Here is an 18,414-nt window from a genome sequence, read left to right as displayed (position 1 = left end):
TGCTCGATCATATGGTAGTTCTATTTTTAGTTTTTTGAGGACTCTCCATACCGTTTTCCATAGCAGCTACACCAATTTACATTCACACCAATAATGTACAAAGCTTCCCTTTTCTCCTCATCCTTACCAACATTTATTATTTGTAGACTTTTTGATGACAGCATTCTGACAGGTGTGAGGTGATATCTCATTGTGGTTTTGAACTGCATTTCCTGGTAATTAGTGATACTGAGCATATTTTCTAGTGCTTCCTGGCCATTTGTACACCATCTTTGAAAAATTGTCCATTCATACCTTTTGCCCATTTTTTTAACTGTGTTGTTTTGCTGTTGCTGTTGTTGTTGAGTTTTATGAGCTATTTATATATTCTGCATATCAAATTTTTACCAGCATATCACTTACAAATATATTCTTTCACTCAGTAAATTGTCTTTTGTTTTGTTGACTGCTTTGCTATGTAAAAGCTTTTAAGTTTAATTAGGTACCATGTGTTTATTTTTTCTTTTGTTTCCTTTGCCTGAGAAGACAGACCCAAAAATATATTGCTATGATCTATGTACAAGAGCATTCTTTCTGTGTTATCTTCCAGAAGTTTTATGGTTTCCAGTTTTACATTTAGGCCTTTAATCCACTTTCAGTTTATTTTTGTATATGGTGTGAAAAAATGTTCTAATTTCTTATACATGTAGCTTTCCAGTTTTCCCAGCACCACTACCTGAAAAGACTATTTATATCCTGTGTATTCTTGCCTTGTTTTTCATAGATTATTTTACCATAAGTGTGTGGGTTTATTTTGGGCTCTAATTTATTTTGCTCATAGATCCATTGATCTATGTGTCTATTTTTGTGCCAGACCACACTATCTTGAGTACTGTAGCTTTATAGTGTAGTCTGAAGTCAGGGAGTTTGATACTTCCAACTTTGTTCTCTTTTCTTAAGATTGCTTTGGCTATTCAGGGTCTTTTCAGTTCCAATACATTTTATGATTATATGTCCTATTACTGTGAGATATCTCATCAGTATTTTAATAGAGATTAAATCTGTAGTTTGCTTTGGGTAGTATGGCCACTTTAACAATGTTAATTCTTCCTATCCATGAACACAGGATATCATTCCACTTGTCTGAATCATCTACAATTTCTTTCAACAATGTTTAATAGTTTTTAGAGTATAGATCTTTGACATCCTTGATTATGTTTATTATTTTTGATGTGATTTTAAATAAGATTTTTTTTTTTTACTTCCTCTGATAGTTTGTTATTAGTGTTAGAAAAGCATCCAGTTTCTATACATTAAACTTGTATCCTCCAACATCGCTGAATTCATTTACTAGTTCTAATAGATTTTTGGTGAAGACTTTTTTTTTTTCCATATAGTATCATGTCATCTGCAAATAGTGACAGTTTTACTTCTTCCTTTCCTATCCGGATGCCTTTTATTTCTTTTTCTTCTCTGATTGCTGTGGCTAGGACTTCCAATACTATGTTAACTAGAAGTGGTGAGAGTGGGCATTCTTCGCCTTTTTCCTAAATTTAAAGGAAAGGCTTTCAGCTTTACACCAATGAATATGATATTATCTGTGGGTTTGTCATATATGGCCTTTATGATGTTGAGGTATGTTCTTTCTATGCTAACTTTGATGAGTTTTTATCACAAATGGATGTTGAATTTTGTCAAATGATTTCTTCTGCATCTATTGAGATGATCATGTAATTTTTATCCTTCATTTTCTTAACATGAGGTATCAAATTGATTTACAGATACCATCCTTGCATCCCTCATAAATCCCACTTTTTCATAGTATATGATCCTTTTTATATATTGTTGAATTTGGTTTGCTAATATTTTGCAGATTTTTGCATCTATATTCACAGGACATATTGGTCTGTAATTTTCTTTCTCTGTAGGGTCTTTGTCTGGTTTTGATATCAGGGAAATGGTGACCTCATAGAATGAATTTGGGAGTACTCCCTCCACTTTAAACTTCTGGAATAGTTTGAGAAGAATAAGTATTACCTCTTCTTTATATATGTTTGGTAGAATTCCTCTGTAAAGCCCTCCAATTCTGGACTTTTGTTTGCTTGGAGCTGCTTTTTTTTTTTTTTAATTACAAGTTCAATTTCACTTCTATTGATCTATCTGTTCAGACTGTGTATTTCTTCTTGATTGAGTCTTGGTAGATTATTTGCTTCTAGAAATTTATTTATATCTTCTAAGTTGTCCAATTTGTTAGCATATAACTATTCTTAACACTTTCTTATGATTTTATTGTATTTCTGTGATATTTGCTTTAGTTTCTCCACTTTAATTTCTTATTTTGCTTATTTGGGTATGCTCTCTCTCTTTTTTTTTCTGTCAGCTTAACTAAAGTTTTACCAATTTTGTGCTTTTTCAAGAAAACAGCTCTTGGTTTCTTTGGTCTTTATTGGGCTTTTTTGATCCCTATTTTATTTATTTCCTGTCTGATCTTGATTATTTGCCTCTGTCTGCTGACTTTGGGCTCTGTTTTCTCTCCTTCTTCTAATTGCTTTAGATTTTCAGTATTTGAGGTTGTTTTCTTGAAATTTTTCTTGTTTCTTGAGGTAGGCCTGTATTATTACAAATTTCCATCTTAGAAATTCTTTCACTGTGTGCTAGAGATCTTGGAAAGTTGTGTTTTTATTTAATTTTTTCCTAGGTTTTAAAAAATTTCCTTTTTGATTTCTTGATTGGTGCATTGTTTTCTTAGCAGCATGTTTTTCAGTCTCCGTGTATTTTGTTTTTCTCATTTTTCTTCCTGTAATTGATTTCTAGATTCATATCATTATGGTTGGAAAGAAAGCTTGTTATAATTTCTGTCCTCTCAGATTTCTTGAGACTTATTTTATGGCCTACTGTGTGTCTGATCCTAGAGAATATTCCATGTGCACTTGAAAACAATGTGTATTCTGCTGTTGGGAATATAATGCCCCGTAGATATCTGTTAAGTCTAAGTGGACTATTGTGTAATTTATAACCACAGTTGCCGTATTGGTTGACAGTCTGAATCAAATGTAAGTTGGACGATAAAGCCCATTACTATTATTGCATTATTGTCAATTTTTCCATTTTTGTCTGTTAGAATTTGCCTTATATATTTAGGTGGTCCTGTATTGGATGCATATATGTTAACAAGTGTAATATCCTCTTCTTGTATTGATCCCTTACTCACTGTATAATGCATTTTTCTTTTGTCATTGACTTTTTTTAAAGTCTATTTTGTCTAAAATAAGTATTGCTATCCCCAGCTTTCTTGGCATTTCTGTTTGTATGAAATATCTTTTTCTATCTCTCTTTTTCAGTCTGTGTATATATTTAGCCCTAAAGTAAGTCTCTTGAACAAAGTGTACTGAAGGATTCCATTGTCGTTTTGGGGGTTTTTAATCTAATCAGCCACCCTATGTCGTTTGACTGGAGAATTTATTCCATTTACATTTAAAGTGAATACTGATATGTGCTTATTCCCATTTCATTATTTGTTTTCTGGTTCTCTGCTCTTTTTTCCATCCTTTAGTTTCTTCTCTTGCAGTTTGATAATTTTCTTTAGTGGTATACTTGCACTCATTTTTCTCTAGTTTTATGTATTTATTGTAGGTTTTGATTAGTGGTTACCATGGGACTCATATATGTTGACCTATATATATCTACTTGTTTAAAAATGATAGCCATTTAAATTCAAACCCCAATCTAAAAGATCTACTTTTTCTCCACTTCCCCACATTTTGTGTTTTGGATACCATATTTTACATCCTCATGTCTATTTCTGCTTGTTGTAGTTATAATTTTGTAATTTTTTGCCCTTAACTCTTCATCCTAGCTCATTTAAGTGGTTGATCCTAGCTTTCACTATATAGTTGTCTTCACTATTGGGATTTCTCTTTTCCTATAAATTTTTCTTGCTTTATTTGTTCCTTTTCCATTTAGGGAAAACCCTTTCCCATTTTCTGTTAGGATCCATTTAGTATTGATGAATTCTTTTTGTTTTTGCTTGTGTCAGAATTTCTTTATCTATCCTTCAATTCTAAATGTTAATCTTGCTGGGTAGAGTATCCTAAGTTGTAGGTTTTTCCTTTCAGCACTTTAAATGAATCATGCCATTTCCTCCTGACCTGCAAAGTTTCTGCAGAAAAATTAGCTGATAGACTTATGGGTGTTCCTTTGTTGTGACTCTTTGTTTTTCTCTTGCTGCCTTCAGGATTCTCTACTTTTAATTTTGGCATTTTAATTATAATGTGTCTTGCTGTGGGTCTCTGAGTTCATCCTGTTTGGGACTCCCTGTGCTCCCTGTATCTGTTTCCTTCTTCAGGCTCAGGAAGCTCTCAGCCATAATTTCATCAATCAAATACATTTTTGACACCTTTCTTTCTCTCTTCTTCTAGGATCCCTATAATGTAATTGTTGGTACACTTGATTTGTCCCAAAGGTCCACAAACTCTCATTTTAAAATTGATTATTCTCTTTGCTATTCTAATTGGGTTATGTCCATTCTTACATCTTCTGGATTGTTTGTGCATTCTTCTTTATCACCTCATCTACTGTTAATTTCTTTTAGTTTGGTTTTCTTTTCATTTATTGTATTTTAAGCTCTAACTGGGTCTTTTTTATATTTTATAGTTCCTTGTTAAAATTCTCTCTGTATTCTTTTCCATAGTTCAGTTAACACTTATTACTAATGCTTTGAACTCTTTATCTGGTAAATTATTTATCTTTGTTTCATTAGTTGTTTTTCAGTTTTCTTGTTCTATCATTTGAAACAAATTCCTCTTCTAATTTTGCTTAATTTACTCTGTCTCTATGTAATTAGGTGGGACCATTACCTATCCCAGTCTTGAAGAGGTGTCCTTCTGTGGGATCACCCCTATGCAGCCTATGTGAGCCTGATTTGAAGTGGGCATGGATCACGTCTTCCCCCAGGGTGTGCTGGCAAATATCACTGCTGGAAGGAGGACTGAAGACTGAGGCACCAAAGCCAAAGCCATGTGTGAGCTGGGGCTTCTCTTATGCTCAGTGGCTGACAGATCCTTATGAGGGAGTGGAGAAGAGCAGTAATGAAGTTCTGGGGGAAAGCCCTGAAGGTCAGTTCTGAGCAGGTTCCATTCCCTCTAAGTGTGCACTCTTCATACTCTCAGAATCAACATCTTCACCTCAGAGTGGAGCAGCACTGGACAAACAGGATAGAGCCAGCATTCAGCATGGGCCAGGGCATGTGTTGGGCCAGTCCTAGAACACCATCACAAACTGCTCCTGATATGCCACCTCCATGATGCCAGTAATGGCCATCCTTGACCCATGTTGATGCAGTGCCCTGCCCAAGCTGGTTATGTCAACCACAACTGTGCATTCTTCTCAGCAATGGCAGTCTTCAACCTAGCGGGAAGCTGCACCAGGCCTGAGGGGACCAGAGTGGATGCTTGGTGTTTGCCAGTGCATGTCCTGGGGAGGTAGCAGGTCATTTTCAATCTGCTTTATCTGTCTTGTGACTAGGAGTAAGTAAGCATGTGCAGAGTCTTCATGAGTGGAATCTTGGTTTCTTACAGCCCTTTTCTTAGTCTTACTGATTTTCAAACTGACTAAAAGAACTTGTCTTCCTGGTATTGAACTACAGGCCTGGGGTGTCCAATATGTGGTTAGAAAATGTCACTCCTCAGGCAGGATCTCTGAGTCCATGAAACTGCCTTCGCTTCTCTGTCCCCTTCCAGGGTCACAAACCCTGACATGATCACGTCTCCTCATTTTCTACTCAACTCTGTTCATTTTTCTTTAGTCTTGGTAATATAAGAGTATTTCTACCTGTCGCAAGTTTGTGTTCAATGAAATTGTTCCACATGTAGATGTATTTTTAATGTCTTCATGGGAGGAGATGAGCTTAGAGTCCCACTCCACTATCACTATCTTAATCTCCTCCTCTAATTCTTTTTACCCCTTTGTTTCACTTTCATTCTCTTCATATTTCCTTTCCTGTCTTCAATGACACATACAGATAATAGAATCTCCTACATTTTCAGAATCTCATAATTTAATGTTTATTTCTAATGTGACTATGTCTTTTAATCCAATCCAATTTCTTTTGTACCTGTAGTTCTCATCTTATACATTTTCTTTTTGTCCAGCTCTCATTTTTATTTATGAATTTTTGATAAAAGATGTTTTTCCATATATGCAAATGCTATTTAAAGATAGTAAGTTCAGACTGAGGTATTGTGTAAGAGTTCTCTGTCTATGGTTATTTATTCTGGAAAGAATTTTCATCAAATTAAATATTTCTGTTCATATTTTCTAATTTGTTCTTATATAAGTTTCATTCTGATGAAGCCTATCATTTTGTATTTTGTATTCTATTTCTAATGTCTATTTCATTCTGGGTCAGCAAGGATAAACGATTCTATTCAAGGGGCGGTGAGGGGATGCTATAGTTTGGGACTAATAGGTAGGTACAGGAATACACTATTTCTTTAATAGATGGTTTATCTATGATGGATAGATGCAGATGTGTCTTCCAAACTTGTGATACTCTTTCATTTATGTAGAAACTTGTTTAAGTTGAGGTACCCAAGAAAATGACTCAAGATGGAGATTCGCATCTAAGAAGTTTGTTGAGGAAGGCCCTCAGCTTCATACATACTGAGGGGGTGAAGGAATTAAACTGGGCAGAAGAGTCAGTTGAATGTAGTCACAAAAAGACTTTGCCCAGTCACATGTGAAGCTGGAATGTCTCGTCATAGTTTTCATGCATTAAGGCAGAAGGCTGGAATTTGTGCCTCTATGAATAGTAACTGGATGCAGGCTTCACTCTAGAAAGGTTATATAACCTTCAAAATTGAGTTCTCTTCAGCTAAAGGCATTTCCTGGAAAGGAACTTAGTTGAGAGCTGTCACCTACTAGCATTCTACTGGACAATTAAGGTGAGATCTGGATTGTGAACCACAGGCCTATTAGCAACCACCTCTTATATTACTGTTATTTACTATAACAATTTCCAGGGAAAGCCTCACCATGATTTGGGTCTTTCTCTTTTCCTAGAAAATCTTACAAGATGAAGATTAATGGGTCACCTGTAGTTCCCACTGTCGCAACTAGTCTCAAGGCTACACTAATACTCACCTTCTCCCTCCACCTGATTCATTTAACCTCTGCTGGTCCAGGTGACTAACATAGTGGGATGATCCAGAATCAGATCCCTGGGGGGTGTGAGCCTGGATGCCTGAACCATTTCAGGATATTGCTATAGTATTTGTCTACTTATTGTCAAATCTGAGTAAGAGAGTAACAACATATGCCTATGAATCAGCTGAATGCCAAACATATTTTTTCCTTCTCCAATTGCATCACAATAGCTCTACCTCCTCCTGATAACCTGGGTTAATTACCCCAAAATGCTTGTGATCCTTCCCTTTCCTGGTGGAATCTTGGGACAAGAAGCCCAAAAAGACTGAATGGCAGTTGTTGCTTTACGTATAATGGGCCCCTTTCTACATCCCCTGTTCAGAGCATTTTCACTCTGAGAACCAACACATATGTACCCATATAATCCACGGATATAGGGACATAGAGTCCAAATTCCCCAAGAGTTTATGGACACTTTTTGGTATTCATTTGCTGAAAACATGGCAACAAATAATGGTCACTCTTCCTGGTTGATCCTGCACCCTGGAGTACTGCAGTCCTAATACCTCAATTATATTTTCATTAGGCCATTCCATACATCAGTTACTAAACCAGTAACTTCTGGGTGAATATAATAGAATAGAACCAAATGACAAGCCACTAACCAATACCACATCATCCTTACTGCAAACTAGATTTCTTGATCCAATGCAATGTTATGCAACAGTCTATCAGCCTCAGTGGTGCTTCCTGAGGCTTTGCACATAGGAAAGATAAAAACTTACTGGGGTTATGCTGATTCTATTCAACATGAACTTCTTCCCACTTTAGAGTGGAAAAGGTTCACAGCAGCACTCTTGCCACCAAGTGGCTGACTGATCTCCTGGAGGGGTGTTGCCAAACTGGGGACACTGCAGTGATCTCTGTTGGACAATTTGAACACTTGGCAGGAACAGTTGCTAGATCAGCCTGGAAAATTTGGAGCCTATGCCATTAGGTACATGGATGGCTCCATACTGGTCATATAGCCAGTTTTCAAGTGTCCATAATCCAGCTATGGGGTGGCAGATGAACAAAGTAAGATGATCTCAACTGGCTGAGTCATTACCTCTACTTGGTTGTTTAGTAGCCCTTCCATGGTAGATGCTCTCTGCTGGACATTTACATGAATATGAGGATCTCCACACTTCATATTTACTCCAGGAGATCCATTCATAAGTCTCTTCCTCGTGTATCCTGGTCCCTGATCTTCTCATCTTTCTCCTCACAGGCCAATGACCAATATTCAAATCATTCACCTCTACCTTGAATCTATATATTCTTAGCTTGGACCATTTCTCTGTCTATACAATGACAATGGATGATCACTCCACTGTCTAAAGGAGAATTTTCCCTTATTGGTGCCTTTCAAGGTCACCCTGGGTGGAGCTATAGCTCAACAGCAATACATTTTGGTTTGCATCAACATACCAAGTTAACTGTCCAAGAGCCAGCTTGGCCTTTTAAGGCAAGACATGTGAGCTGAGGGAAAAATATCAGTGCAGTGGTAGTTGATGACAAGGAGTTGTGGGTAACCTACTTGAGTGGCTTACTCTATTCTCTCACCCTGCTCATGCCTGATTCTGAAATGTGGCATCTTCATCTTCCAAAGAATTGGTCTTGGGTCTGCTCAACCTTATACTTTTTAGTCTGATACAGTCCAGTTCATGTAGTCAGTTCTGGCCTCTTGGTCATTTGATGTTTCAAAGTCAAGAACTCTTTATCAGGGTTCATAGCATACTAGGCAGTTATTTTTTTGAGTAGTTCATAATTCTCTGCTGCAGAGAACAAAGCCTTGCTCCAAAACCATAAGCAATTCTCCTATTAGAGTTTTCCATAAACTTTCCACTCCCATCTCTTCCTACCTCAGATACCTCTAGTAACATTGGCCTGTTGAGTCATTTGGCCCATCGAGGCTATTTACCCCACAACATGATCTGCTAAAAAGCCCTCTCCTGTTTTGGGATGCTATTAAAACTTGCAATCTTCTCCATTTGGATAGATTTATCTGTGTGTAGGATCTTTTCAACTGTGTCAGACATTAAGATATATTTGGAAATAAATTCAAACAAGATCTTGAATTGCTGTATCACAGCCCTAAGATTTTATTAATACACCACATAATATTACATTTCATTCTCTGAATGTAAGATTATGATTATTTAATTAATAATAGTGTTAGTGGGAACAACATTGTTTTTATAGCATTAATATAAAAATTAAACTTTTAATACCATTTCTTTAATTCTTATTCTTTTTATGTTATCTTTTCTTATTTTATAACATACATAATATCTTAGCACAGTGGTACATTTACCTATTCATAAATAAAAATGTATATATCTAGAATATACTCCCAATGAATTCAGTGATATGAATATACACCAAAAATAGCTTGGAACTCTCCTCTAGTCATGCCACCAAAGGATGGAGTATAGTGGAGATACATAATTAGATGAAATAATCTGGGGGAAACTCTAGAATTAAAGAATAAGGTCAAGTGTAGAACCAAGGGGAACACACGCATCATTAAAGGAAAAGTGAGAAAAAAAAAGATAAAGATCTAACACTCAGGAAGACAGGAGCAGTAAGCGTTATCACAGAACCAGAGGTGAAGAATTTCTATACCCAACACCACGGCTTGGTTAGGAAGAGAATTAGATGTTTTTTGAAGGTGGCATTTAGAGATGGTTGTGATCTCACTGAGAAAGAAGGTTTAGTGAACTGATAGGGGCAGAAAAAATAAATGGGAAGGAACCAAGTAGAACTATTTCCAATCTATTTTCCCATTTTCCTTATACTACCTATAAGTATCTCCTATATCACATATGAGTAAGCTTCAGCCACCCCAGTTTAAGATCCATATTCTAATTAGGTCTTACTCTTTCAACCTTCCAGGCTTTTATTACATGCTTCCATTAGGCTTCTTTTCCTCATGTGTATTGCTTATTATAATCCTACTTATCCTGCAAAGTTTATCTTAAATGACACTTCCAATGAAAAATCTTTCTTTTTCCTTCTGGGTCTTCATTCACATCATTCACCGTATTTTTAAATAGAATTTTACTCTTTTTACTATCACAGCTTGAATTACCTGCTAGTTAGCAATGTAAGTGTCTTTCTCCCCACTCGATTATGAGCCTCTTGTCAGGAGCCATTTCTAAAATCAAAGAACTTCTTATCCTGTTCCCATTATACTCATCATCTCTTCCAATATCCTTTATAATGTAAGTATTTGATTTTAAGTATCAATACAGTGTGTCCTGAGGATCTAGCTCAGTTTGTTGTCAGAAACCCAAAATACAGATGACATGATTGGTCACTTAAGGATGATTAGCAATACTTTTACAATCAACAAATAACGAGTCAAACATGATAAAGTGGCAAATGCAGTATAATATCAGGTAATTATCAAGTAGATTAGGAAAAGGAAAATCAATTTAATTTAAAGGACCTAGGGATGTATTCATGCAGATCTGATTCAAGATAAGAATGAATAGCGGAAGAATGAAAAGAGAAGTTGAAGAAGGTGTTTTTAAAGTTGAAGGAAACTTTATGAATAAATGAATGAAGCAGGTACACACAGGAACAATGAAGGAATAAACATGGCCAAGTGTCCGGTGTTGAGAGGAAGAAAGCAAGTTCATAGTTAAGATACAGAGAGACTATGGTGCATCTGGAATACCAAAATAAAGAAAACTGATTTGTTTGAAAACTAATCAAATATCACTTCAAATTCTCGAGCAGGAGAGTATAATTTTTTCACTCATCTGAAATACTAGCTGAGTACTACAAAGTGTCACATACTATCAAGGTGTTGTAAATACAGGAATGAACATAACAGAGAAACCCTTTTCCTTTTAAGTCTATATAATGATGGGGGTGAGTGGAATTAGGGAAGGAGTAACCTATTACAGATGTACTAACAAATATGTAGTGCATTAAAGAGTGATTAGTGAATGAAGGGGGAAAAGGCAAGGTAAGAAAGATAAAGACAGCTGAGTAAACTTAAAAAGAAAGAAGAACCATCTTAGTAATTCATATGCGAGACTATATAATAATACTAGAGTTTACAGTGAGGTTTTTGTAAGACATTGGGATAAATCAACTCACAAGTGAATTTGCTGACCCTGGCTCAACCTATCACAACTTTCAGTCTCCTCTCAAAATTCTAATCATCTTTCATAAGCCATATTAACTCCTTCAGTAAAAGTTCAAGTCAACATGAAACTCTTTCCTGCTCATTTTACATTTATGTAGAATAATTAACAGAATTAAAAATGAGGTCAGTTACATAATAACCAGCAGGTGATCATCAAATGAATGACCTTAGTGAAGGTAGTTTGCTTTAACCTGTCTCATGGGGCATCCTTATGTGTGCTGGTGACTAAATCCCCACACAGAAATATAGTGATGTCAGTGCAGGAAAATCCCTTAGGACTTAACAGTGATTTTTAACTTTGCATTGAGAGGAACAGAGTTATTGACTCTGACCTATTTGTCCATGTTTTCAAAAATTCTTTTAATCCCAAATGCTTTAGAGACCAAGGTTTATATCTGAAATTCTATGAGATCTAACACAATAAAGCAAACATGAGGTGTTACAAATCTAGGTAAGGGAAGTATCCTAATCTATTTTTACTCTTAATGTAAGTATTCATTAATACTTATTTATATGAAGTATTAAGCATTGTTTGCTGTTGTTAGATTTCAACTACTCAGTTATCTTTCTAGCTCTTCCCAAAACTGAAGGCTATGGAGAAACTAGGATAAGACTGAAAATTCAATTCACATTGACCTTTTCTGATTGAGGTAGAACATCAAAATATACAGGTAAGAAAATAAAGTAAATCTGTTAAATAATTCAGGAACTTAACAGTGAATGTTTTTTCTAAGCTTAGCTGAATAATTAATGGGCTAATATTTAATATTTTAAACAAATAAAATTTTCAACCAAGGTCTTTATTTTAATATGTGATTATGGAAAAATAAACTCATTTTATACATAGAATTCTTATGATTAGACACATCAGTCAATATTCCTATGGATTACTAAATAATGGTAGAAGACAGCCATTTAAAGCAAAATGGAATTTGTACACAAAAATTTTATTAAGATTTAAAGGATTTTCTCTTTTTCTAAGTGTTAGAAAACTAAGGTATAATGGTAAGTTTACTTTTATTAGCTTTTAATCTACTGTGAAATACTTCAGAAACTCGCATAATTTTCTTAGAAACAGAAAAATAGTAGATGAGACAACTCAGATAAAAGAAAGATAATTAAATTTTGTATTAAAATATATATTATAGAAATATATTTGACATATAACACTGTGTAAGTTTAAGATACATAACATGTTGATGTTATACATTTGTATAAAGTAATAGGATTGCCATTGTAGCATGAGTTGGCATTCTATCACATCATGTAATTGTCACTTCTTTTTTGTGGTGGGAACAATTAAAACTGGTAGTTTCTTACCAGTTATAATGACTATAATAAAATGTTGTTTATATTCACTTTGTGTGCATTAGGTCTTCAAGACTTATTTATCTACCTGTTGCAGGTTTGTACCCTTAAACAGTCTCTCTCTTACTTCCCTACCACCCAGCCCCTGGTAACCACTATTTTATTATATTTTAATGAGTTTGGCTTTTTCAGATGTACACGTAAGTCGTATCTTATCTTACAGTATTTGTCTTTCTCTGACATCTCTCTTAGCATAATGTCCTCAAGGTTAATCCATGTTGTTGCAAATGTTAGGATATCCTTTCTGAAGGCTGAATGTCCATTCCCTTTTATCCATTCATCCTTTGACAGGCACTGAGGTGTTTCTATATCTTAACTATTGTAAATAATGCTGCTATAAATATACAGGAGTGCATACATCCCATTGATAATCTGTTTTCATTTCCTTTGAGTATTGCAGAAGTGGACCTTGCAGGATCATATGCTAGTACTATTTTTAGCTATTTGAGAAAACTCCGTATTGTTATCCATAGTGGCTAAACCAATTTACATTCCCACCAACAGTATTTTCTTCACATTCTCTATTCATCACATTCTTGGCAATATTTATCTCTTACCTTCTTGAGGATAGGCATTCTGACACATGTGAGGTGATATCTCATGGTTTTGATTTGCATTTCCCTAATGATTAGGGATGTTGAACATCTTTTCATGTGTCTGTTGGCCATTTGGAGGTCTTTTGGGAAAATGTCCCTTTAGTTCCTTAGCCCATTTTTTAATCTGAATGTTTTGTACTTTTATTATTGAGTTGTATGTGTTCCTTACATATTTGGATACTAATCCTTAAATTTTTAATGATGAGTTTTGAATAATTATCTTTGCAGACTCTTATTCAAAATTAAAAGACTCAGTTTGCAGAAGAGGTCACTAAGGATCACTGGTAGGACCACCAAAGTCATTAACAGTCATTGGTATGACCCTGAAAACAAGCTCATCCATCCCAGGTCACTTGGGGGGAAGGTAAGACTGGAATCAATACTGCTTTTTCTCCAGAGCATGTACAGCTGTTATAAGTTATAGCTAAGCTCAAAAATGCCTAATGTACAATAAGGAAATTGTGTCCATGTATGAAAAAAATGCAATGTAGATTAGACATAAGTCATGGTAGATTGTGTTGGGTATATAAGATGAGAGTCTAGAAAGTGGAAATCAGTGTAATCAGAGGCATACAGTTAATTTCATTAAGTAGCATTATTATACAATGCTTTAGATAAAGGAGGAAAGAATTCACATATATGGGCAAGAAATCAACAGGAATAATGATGTGAACAGAGTCAGTGTTTATAGAAATGGGTATGACAATAAGGATAAAGAGGTCATGATCAAAAATTCAATTACTTAGCTTTCTGAGTTTACTCTCCTTAAAACTGAATAGCCCTTTCATTAATCCTTAGTAATCTTCAAACAAGTCTTGATATAAATTTAACATATCTATTGTATGCTATTTTTAAATAGTCACTCAACTGGGAAAGTATATGAGAACTTATTGTTCAATGAAAAAGTTTATATGTATGAAAAGTTGACTTTAAGTTCATTTTAAGGATCTTTAAAATAAAAATTGACACTGAAATTATGTGGGCAACTGAAATAAACATAAGTATCCTAAATTTATTCACAAATATGTCAAATATATTTATATAAATTAATAAAAACAAACCTTTTCCACTGCAAGCATCCTCCCTGTAATTATCGAAACAGTCTTGGGAATTCAGTTTCAGACTTGAAGTCATAGAAGCCCTTATGTTATAACGAATGTCCCCTAGAAGTCTGAGTGCCTGTATCAGAGAGAGTAGTAGAAGAAGCTTGATAACAATCTCCCTTCTTATTTAAAAAGGAAATTTTAAAGGAAAAGTTAACTACATTCTAAATTAGAACCTTATGTCTCCATAATTCCTATCTCAACAGACAAGACAGAGATGACAGAGGATAACCACTCCTTGACAACAGAGTTTATCCTCACAGGATTCACAGATCACCCAGAGCTGAAGACTCTTCTGTTTCTGGTGTTCCTTACCATCTATCTGATCACCATGTTGGGGAATCTTGGCCTGGTCGCATTGATATTTATGGAAAGTCGTCTTCACACACCAATGTATATCTTTCTCGGTAACCTTGCTCTGATGGATTCCTGCTGTTCCTGTGCCATTACTCCCAAGATGTTAGAGAACTTCTTTTCCAAGAACAGAATGATTTCTCTCTATGAATGCATGGCACAATTTTACTTTCTCTGCCTTGCTGAAACTGCAGATTGCTTTCTCCTGGCATCAATGGCCTATGATCGTTTTGTGGCTATATGTAACCCACTGCAGTACCACATTATGATGTCAAAGAAACTCTGCATTCAGATGACCACAGGGGCCTACTTAGCTGGAAACCTGCACTCCATAATTCACATAGGCCTTCTATTTAGGTTAAGGTTCTGTGGGTCTCATCAAATCAATCACTTTTTTTGTGATGTTCTTCCATTATACAGACTCTCCTGTGTTGATCCTTAATCAATGAATTGATGATATTTATCTTTTCAGGATCTGTTCAAACCTTCTCTATTACTATAGTAATAATTTCTTACCTTTTCATCCTTTTCACAATTTTCAAAATGAAATCCAAAGAGGGAAAAGGGAAAGCCTTATCTACTTGTGCATCTCACTTTCTCTCTGTCTCAATATTCTATGGTTCACTTCTCTTCGTGTACATTCGACCAAATTCAGTTAATGAAGATGACAAAGATATACCCGTTGCTATTTTTTATACTCTAGTGATTCCTTTATTGAACCCTTTTATTTATAGCCTAAGGAATAAGGAAGTGATAAATGTTATGAAAAAAATTAGGAAGAAGTTATAAGATTCTGAAACAAATGTCAAGCCTTGTAGTCAAATGATTTTAATTTGATTAAAATTTTTCAAAATCAAGGAATACTGAGAAAGTGGAAAATGGCCACTATGTGTATAAAGTATTAAATTACTAAAACATAATGGTGTATGAGTCAAATAAACAAGTCCAGAAAGGAGAGATTCTGCTAAAATGTAAAATGCATTCTAAAATCTAAGCTACTAGGTCTATCAAGAGTGAACTAAATAATTACTCTTGAGGTCACATTGTGTCAGGGTATATTTAGTTACACTAGTAACATTTGATTCAGTCTTAGTGTCATTATCATCACCAAGAAATTTAACAATAATCAATATGAAGTTCACATTAAAAATTTTCCCAATTAGCCCACCTAAACATTCTCCCATGTTTTCTTCTAGGTTGATAGTTTTGAGTTTTACATTTAGATCTGTAACCTATTTTGGTTATTTTCTGCAAAATGTCTATGTCTAGGTTTTTTGCATATGGACACAAATTTGTTTCAGGACATATTTTTTGAAAGTCCATTCTTTATTGAATTGCCTTTGCTCCTTTGTCAAAGATCAAATACATTTGTGTGGCTTTATTCTGGGCTCTTTATTCTTTCTTTGACCTCTGTGTCTATTCTTTCAGAAATACCATGCTGTTTTGATTTCTGTAGTTCTGTAATAAGTCTTGAAATCATGTAGTTTGAGTCCTCCAACTTTATTCTTCTTATTCATTGTTTTGTTGGCTATTCAAGTCTTGTGCCTTTCCACATAAACTTTAGAAACAGTTTGCCAAATATAAATGGTACTGTTTGCACATTCATGTAGATTTGTGCTTGTGCATATTTTTTCATTACTCTTTAGATTTTAGCTAGGAGAGGAATTCTTGAATCATATGGTAACTCTGTTTTGTCTTTGAAGAACTACTAGACTGTTTTCCAAAGTAGCTGTATTATTTTAATACTCCCAACAGCAGTGCATGAGTGTTCCAATTTGCTACAGCAGCAGCAGCACTTGTTATTGTCTATCTTTTTTTATTACAGCCATTATAGTTTATGCAAAGTGGAATGTCATTGTCATTTAGACTGATTTCCTGAATGGCTACTAATGTGGAGCATCTTGTCACGTACTATTAGACTCTATCTTATTTGGAGAAATGACTCTTCAGGATCCTTTGCCTTTTTACAACGGAGTAATTTGTTACTTTATTATTAAGTTGTAATTGTTCTTTATATTTGCTTGATACTGGATCATTTTCAAATATTGATTTCCATATATTTTCTCCCATTCTATTGCTTATCTTTCACTTTCTTTTTTTTTAACTGAAGTATACTTGATTTACAATGTTCTATTAGTTTCAGTGTATAGCAGAGATTCAGATTTATAAATATGTATTTTTTCAGATTTGCTTCCTTTATAGGTTATTACAAGATATTGAATACAATTCCCTGTACTACACAGTAGATTCTTGTTGTTGAACTATTTTATATATGGTAGTGTGCATATATTAATCCCAAACTCCTAATTTATCCCTTGACCACATTTTCCCCTTTGGTAATCATAAGTTTGTTTTTGGTGTCTGTGGGCTTATTTCTGGTTTGTAAATAAGTTCATTTGTATAATTTTTTAAGATTCTGCATAGAAGGGATATCATATGATATTTGTCTTTCTCTGTCTGACTGAATTCATTTAATATGATAATCTGTAGTTCCATCCACATTGTTGCAAGGGGATTTTTGCATTCTTTTCGTGGCTGAGTAATATTCCATTGTATATAAATATACCACATTTTCTTTATCCATTCATCTCCCATATGGACATTTAGGTTGCTTCCATGTCTTGGTTATTGTAAACAGTGCTGCTGTTAACATTGGGGTGAATGTTCTTTTTGAATTAGAGATTTCGCCATATATATGCCCAGGAGTGGGTTTGCTGGGTCATATGGTAACTCTATTTTTAGTTTTTTAAGAAACTTCTGTAGTGCTCTCCATAGTGGCTGCACAAACTTACATCCTGACCAAGAGTGTAGGAGGGTTCCTTTTTCTCCACACCCTCTCCAGCATTTATCATTTGTGGACTTTTGAATGATGGCTATTTTGACTGGTGTGAGGTGATACCTCATTGTAGTTTTGATTTCCATGTCTCTAATAATGAGCAATGTTGAGCATCTTTTAACGTGCCTGTTGGCATCTGTATGTCATTGATGGAGAAATGTTTATTTAGTCCTCTGCACATTTTTTGATTCGGTTGTTTGGTTTTTTTGGTATTAAACTATATGACTTGTTTGTATATTTTGGAAATTAACCCCATGTCAGTCTCATTGCAAGTATTTTCTCCCATTCCTTCAGGTTGTCTTTTCATTTTGTTTATGGTTTCCTTTGCTGTGCAAAAGCTTTTAAGTTTAATCAGGTCCCATTTGCTTATTTTTGCTTTTATTTCCATTACTCTAGTAGATGGATCAAAAACAAAATATTGCTTTGATTTATTTTTGTCAAAAAGTGTTCTGCCTATGTTTTTCTCTAGGAGTTTTAGAGTATCCAGTGTTACATTTAGATATGTAATTTATTTTCAGTTTATTTTTGTATATCATGTTAGAGATAATTCTAAGTTCATCCTTTTACCTGTAGCTGTCTAGTTTTTTCAGCACCACTTATTGAAAAGACTGTCTTTTCTTCATTGTATATTCTTACCTTCTTTATCATAGATTGACTGTAAGTGCTTGGGTTTGTTTTTGGGCTTTCTATCTTTTCCATGTATCTGTTTTTGTGCCACTACCATACTGGTTTTGATTACTGTAACTTTGTAGTAGAATCTGAAGTCAGGAAGCATGCTTTCTCCAGCTTCATTCTTCTGTCTCAGGGTTGTTTTGGCTATCCAGGGTCCTCTAA

General features: G+C 34.8%; 1 protein-coding gene across 1 annotated transcript; it reads left to right on the top strand.

Moving 5' to 3' along the window:
* Nucleotides 1-14,607: 14,607 nt before the first annotated feature.
* On the top strand, nt 14,608-15,566 carry LOC105087796 (olfactory receptor 5K1-like). Its single transcript, XM_031457380.2, is given in 2 exon segments — nt 14,608-15,181; nt 15,184-15,566. Coding segments are annotated over 2 exon segments (924 nt in total). The 3' UTR covers nt 15,534-15,566.
* The last annotated feature ends 2,848 nt before the right edge of the window (nt 15,567-18,414 follow it).

Source organism: Camelus dromedarius, chromosome 2, assembly GCF_036321535.1.
Source record: "Camelus dromedarius isolate mCamDro1 chromosome 2, mCamDro1.pat, whole genome shotgun sequence".
Taxonomy (NCBI): Eukaryota; Metazoa; Chordata; class Mammalia; order Artiodactyla; family Camelidae; genus Camelus; species Camelus dromedarius.
This window is presented reverse-complemented; position numbering and strand designations above follow the sequence as displayed.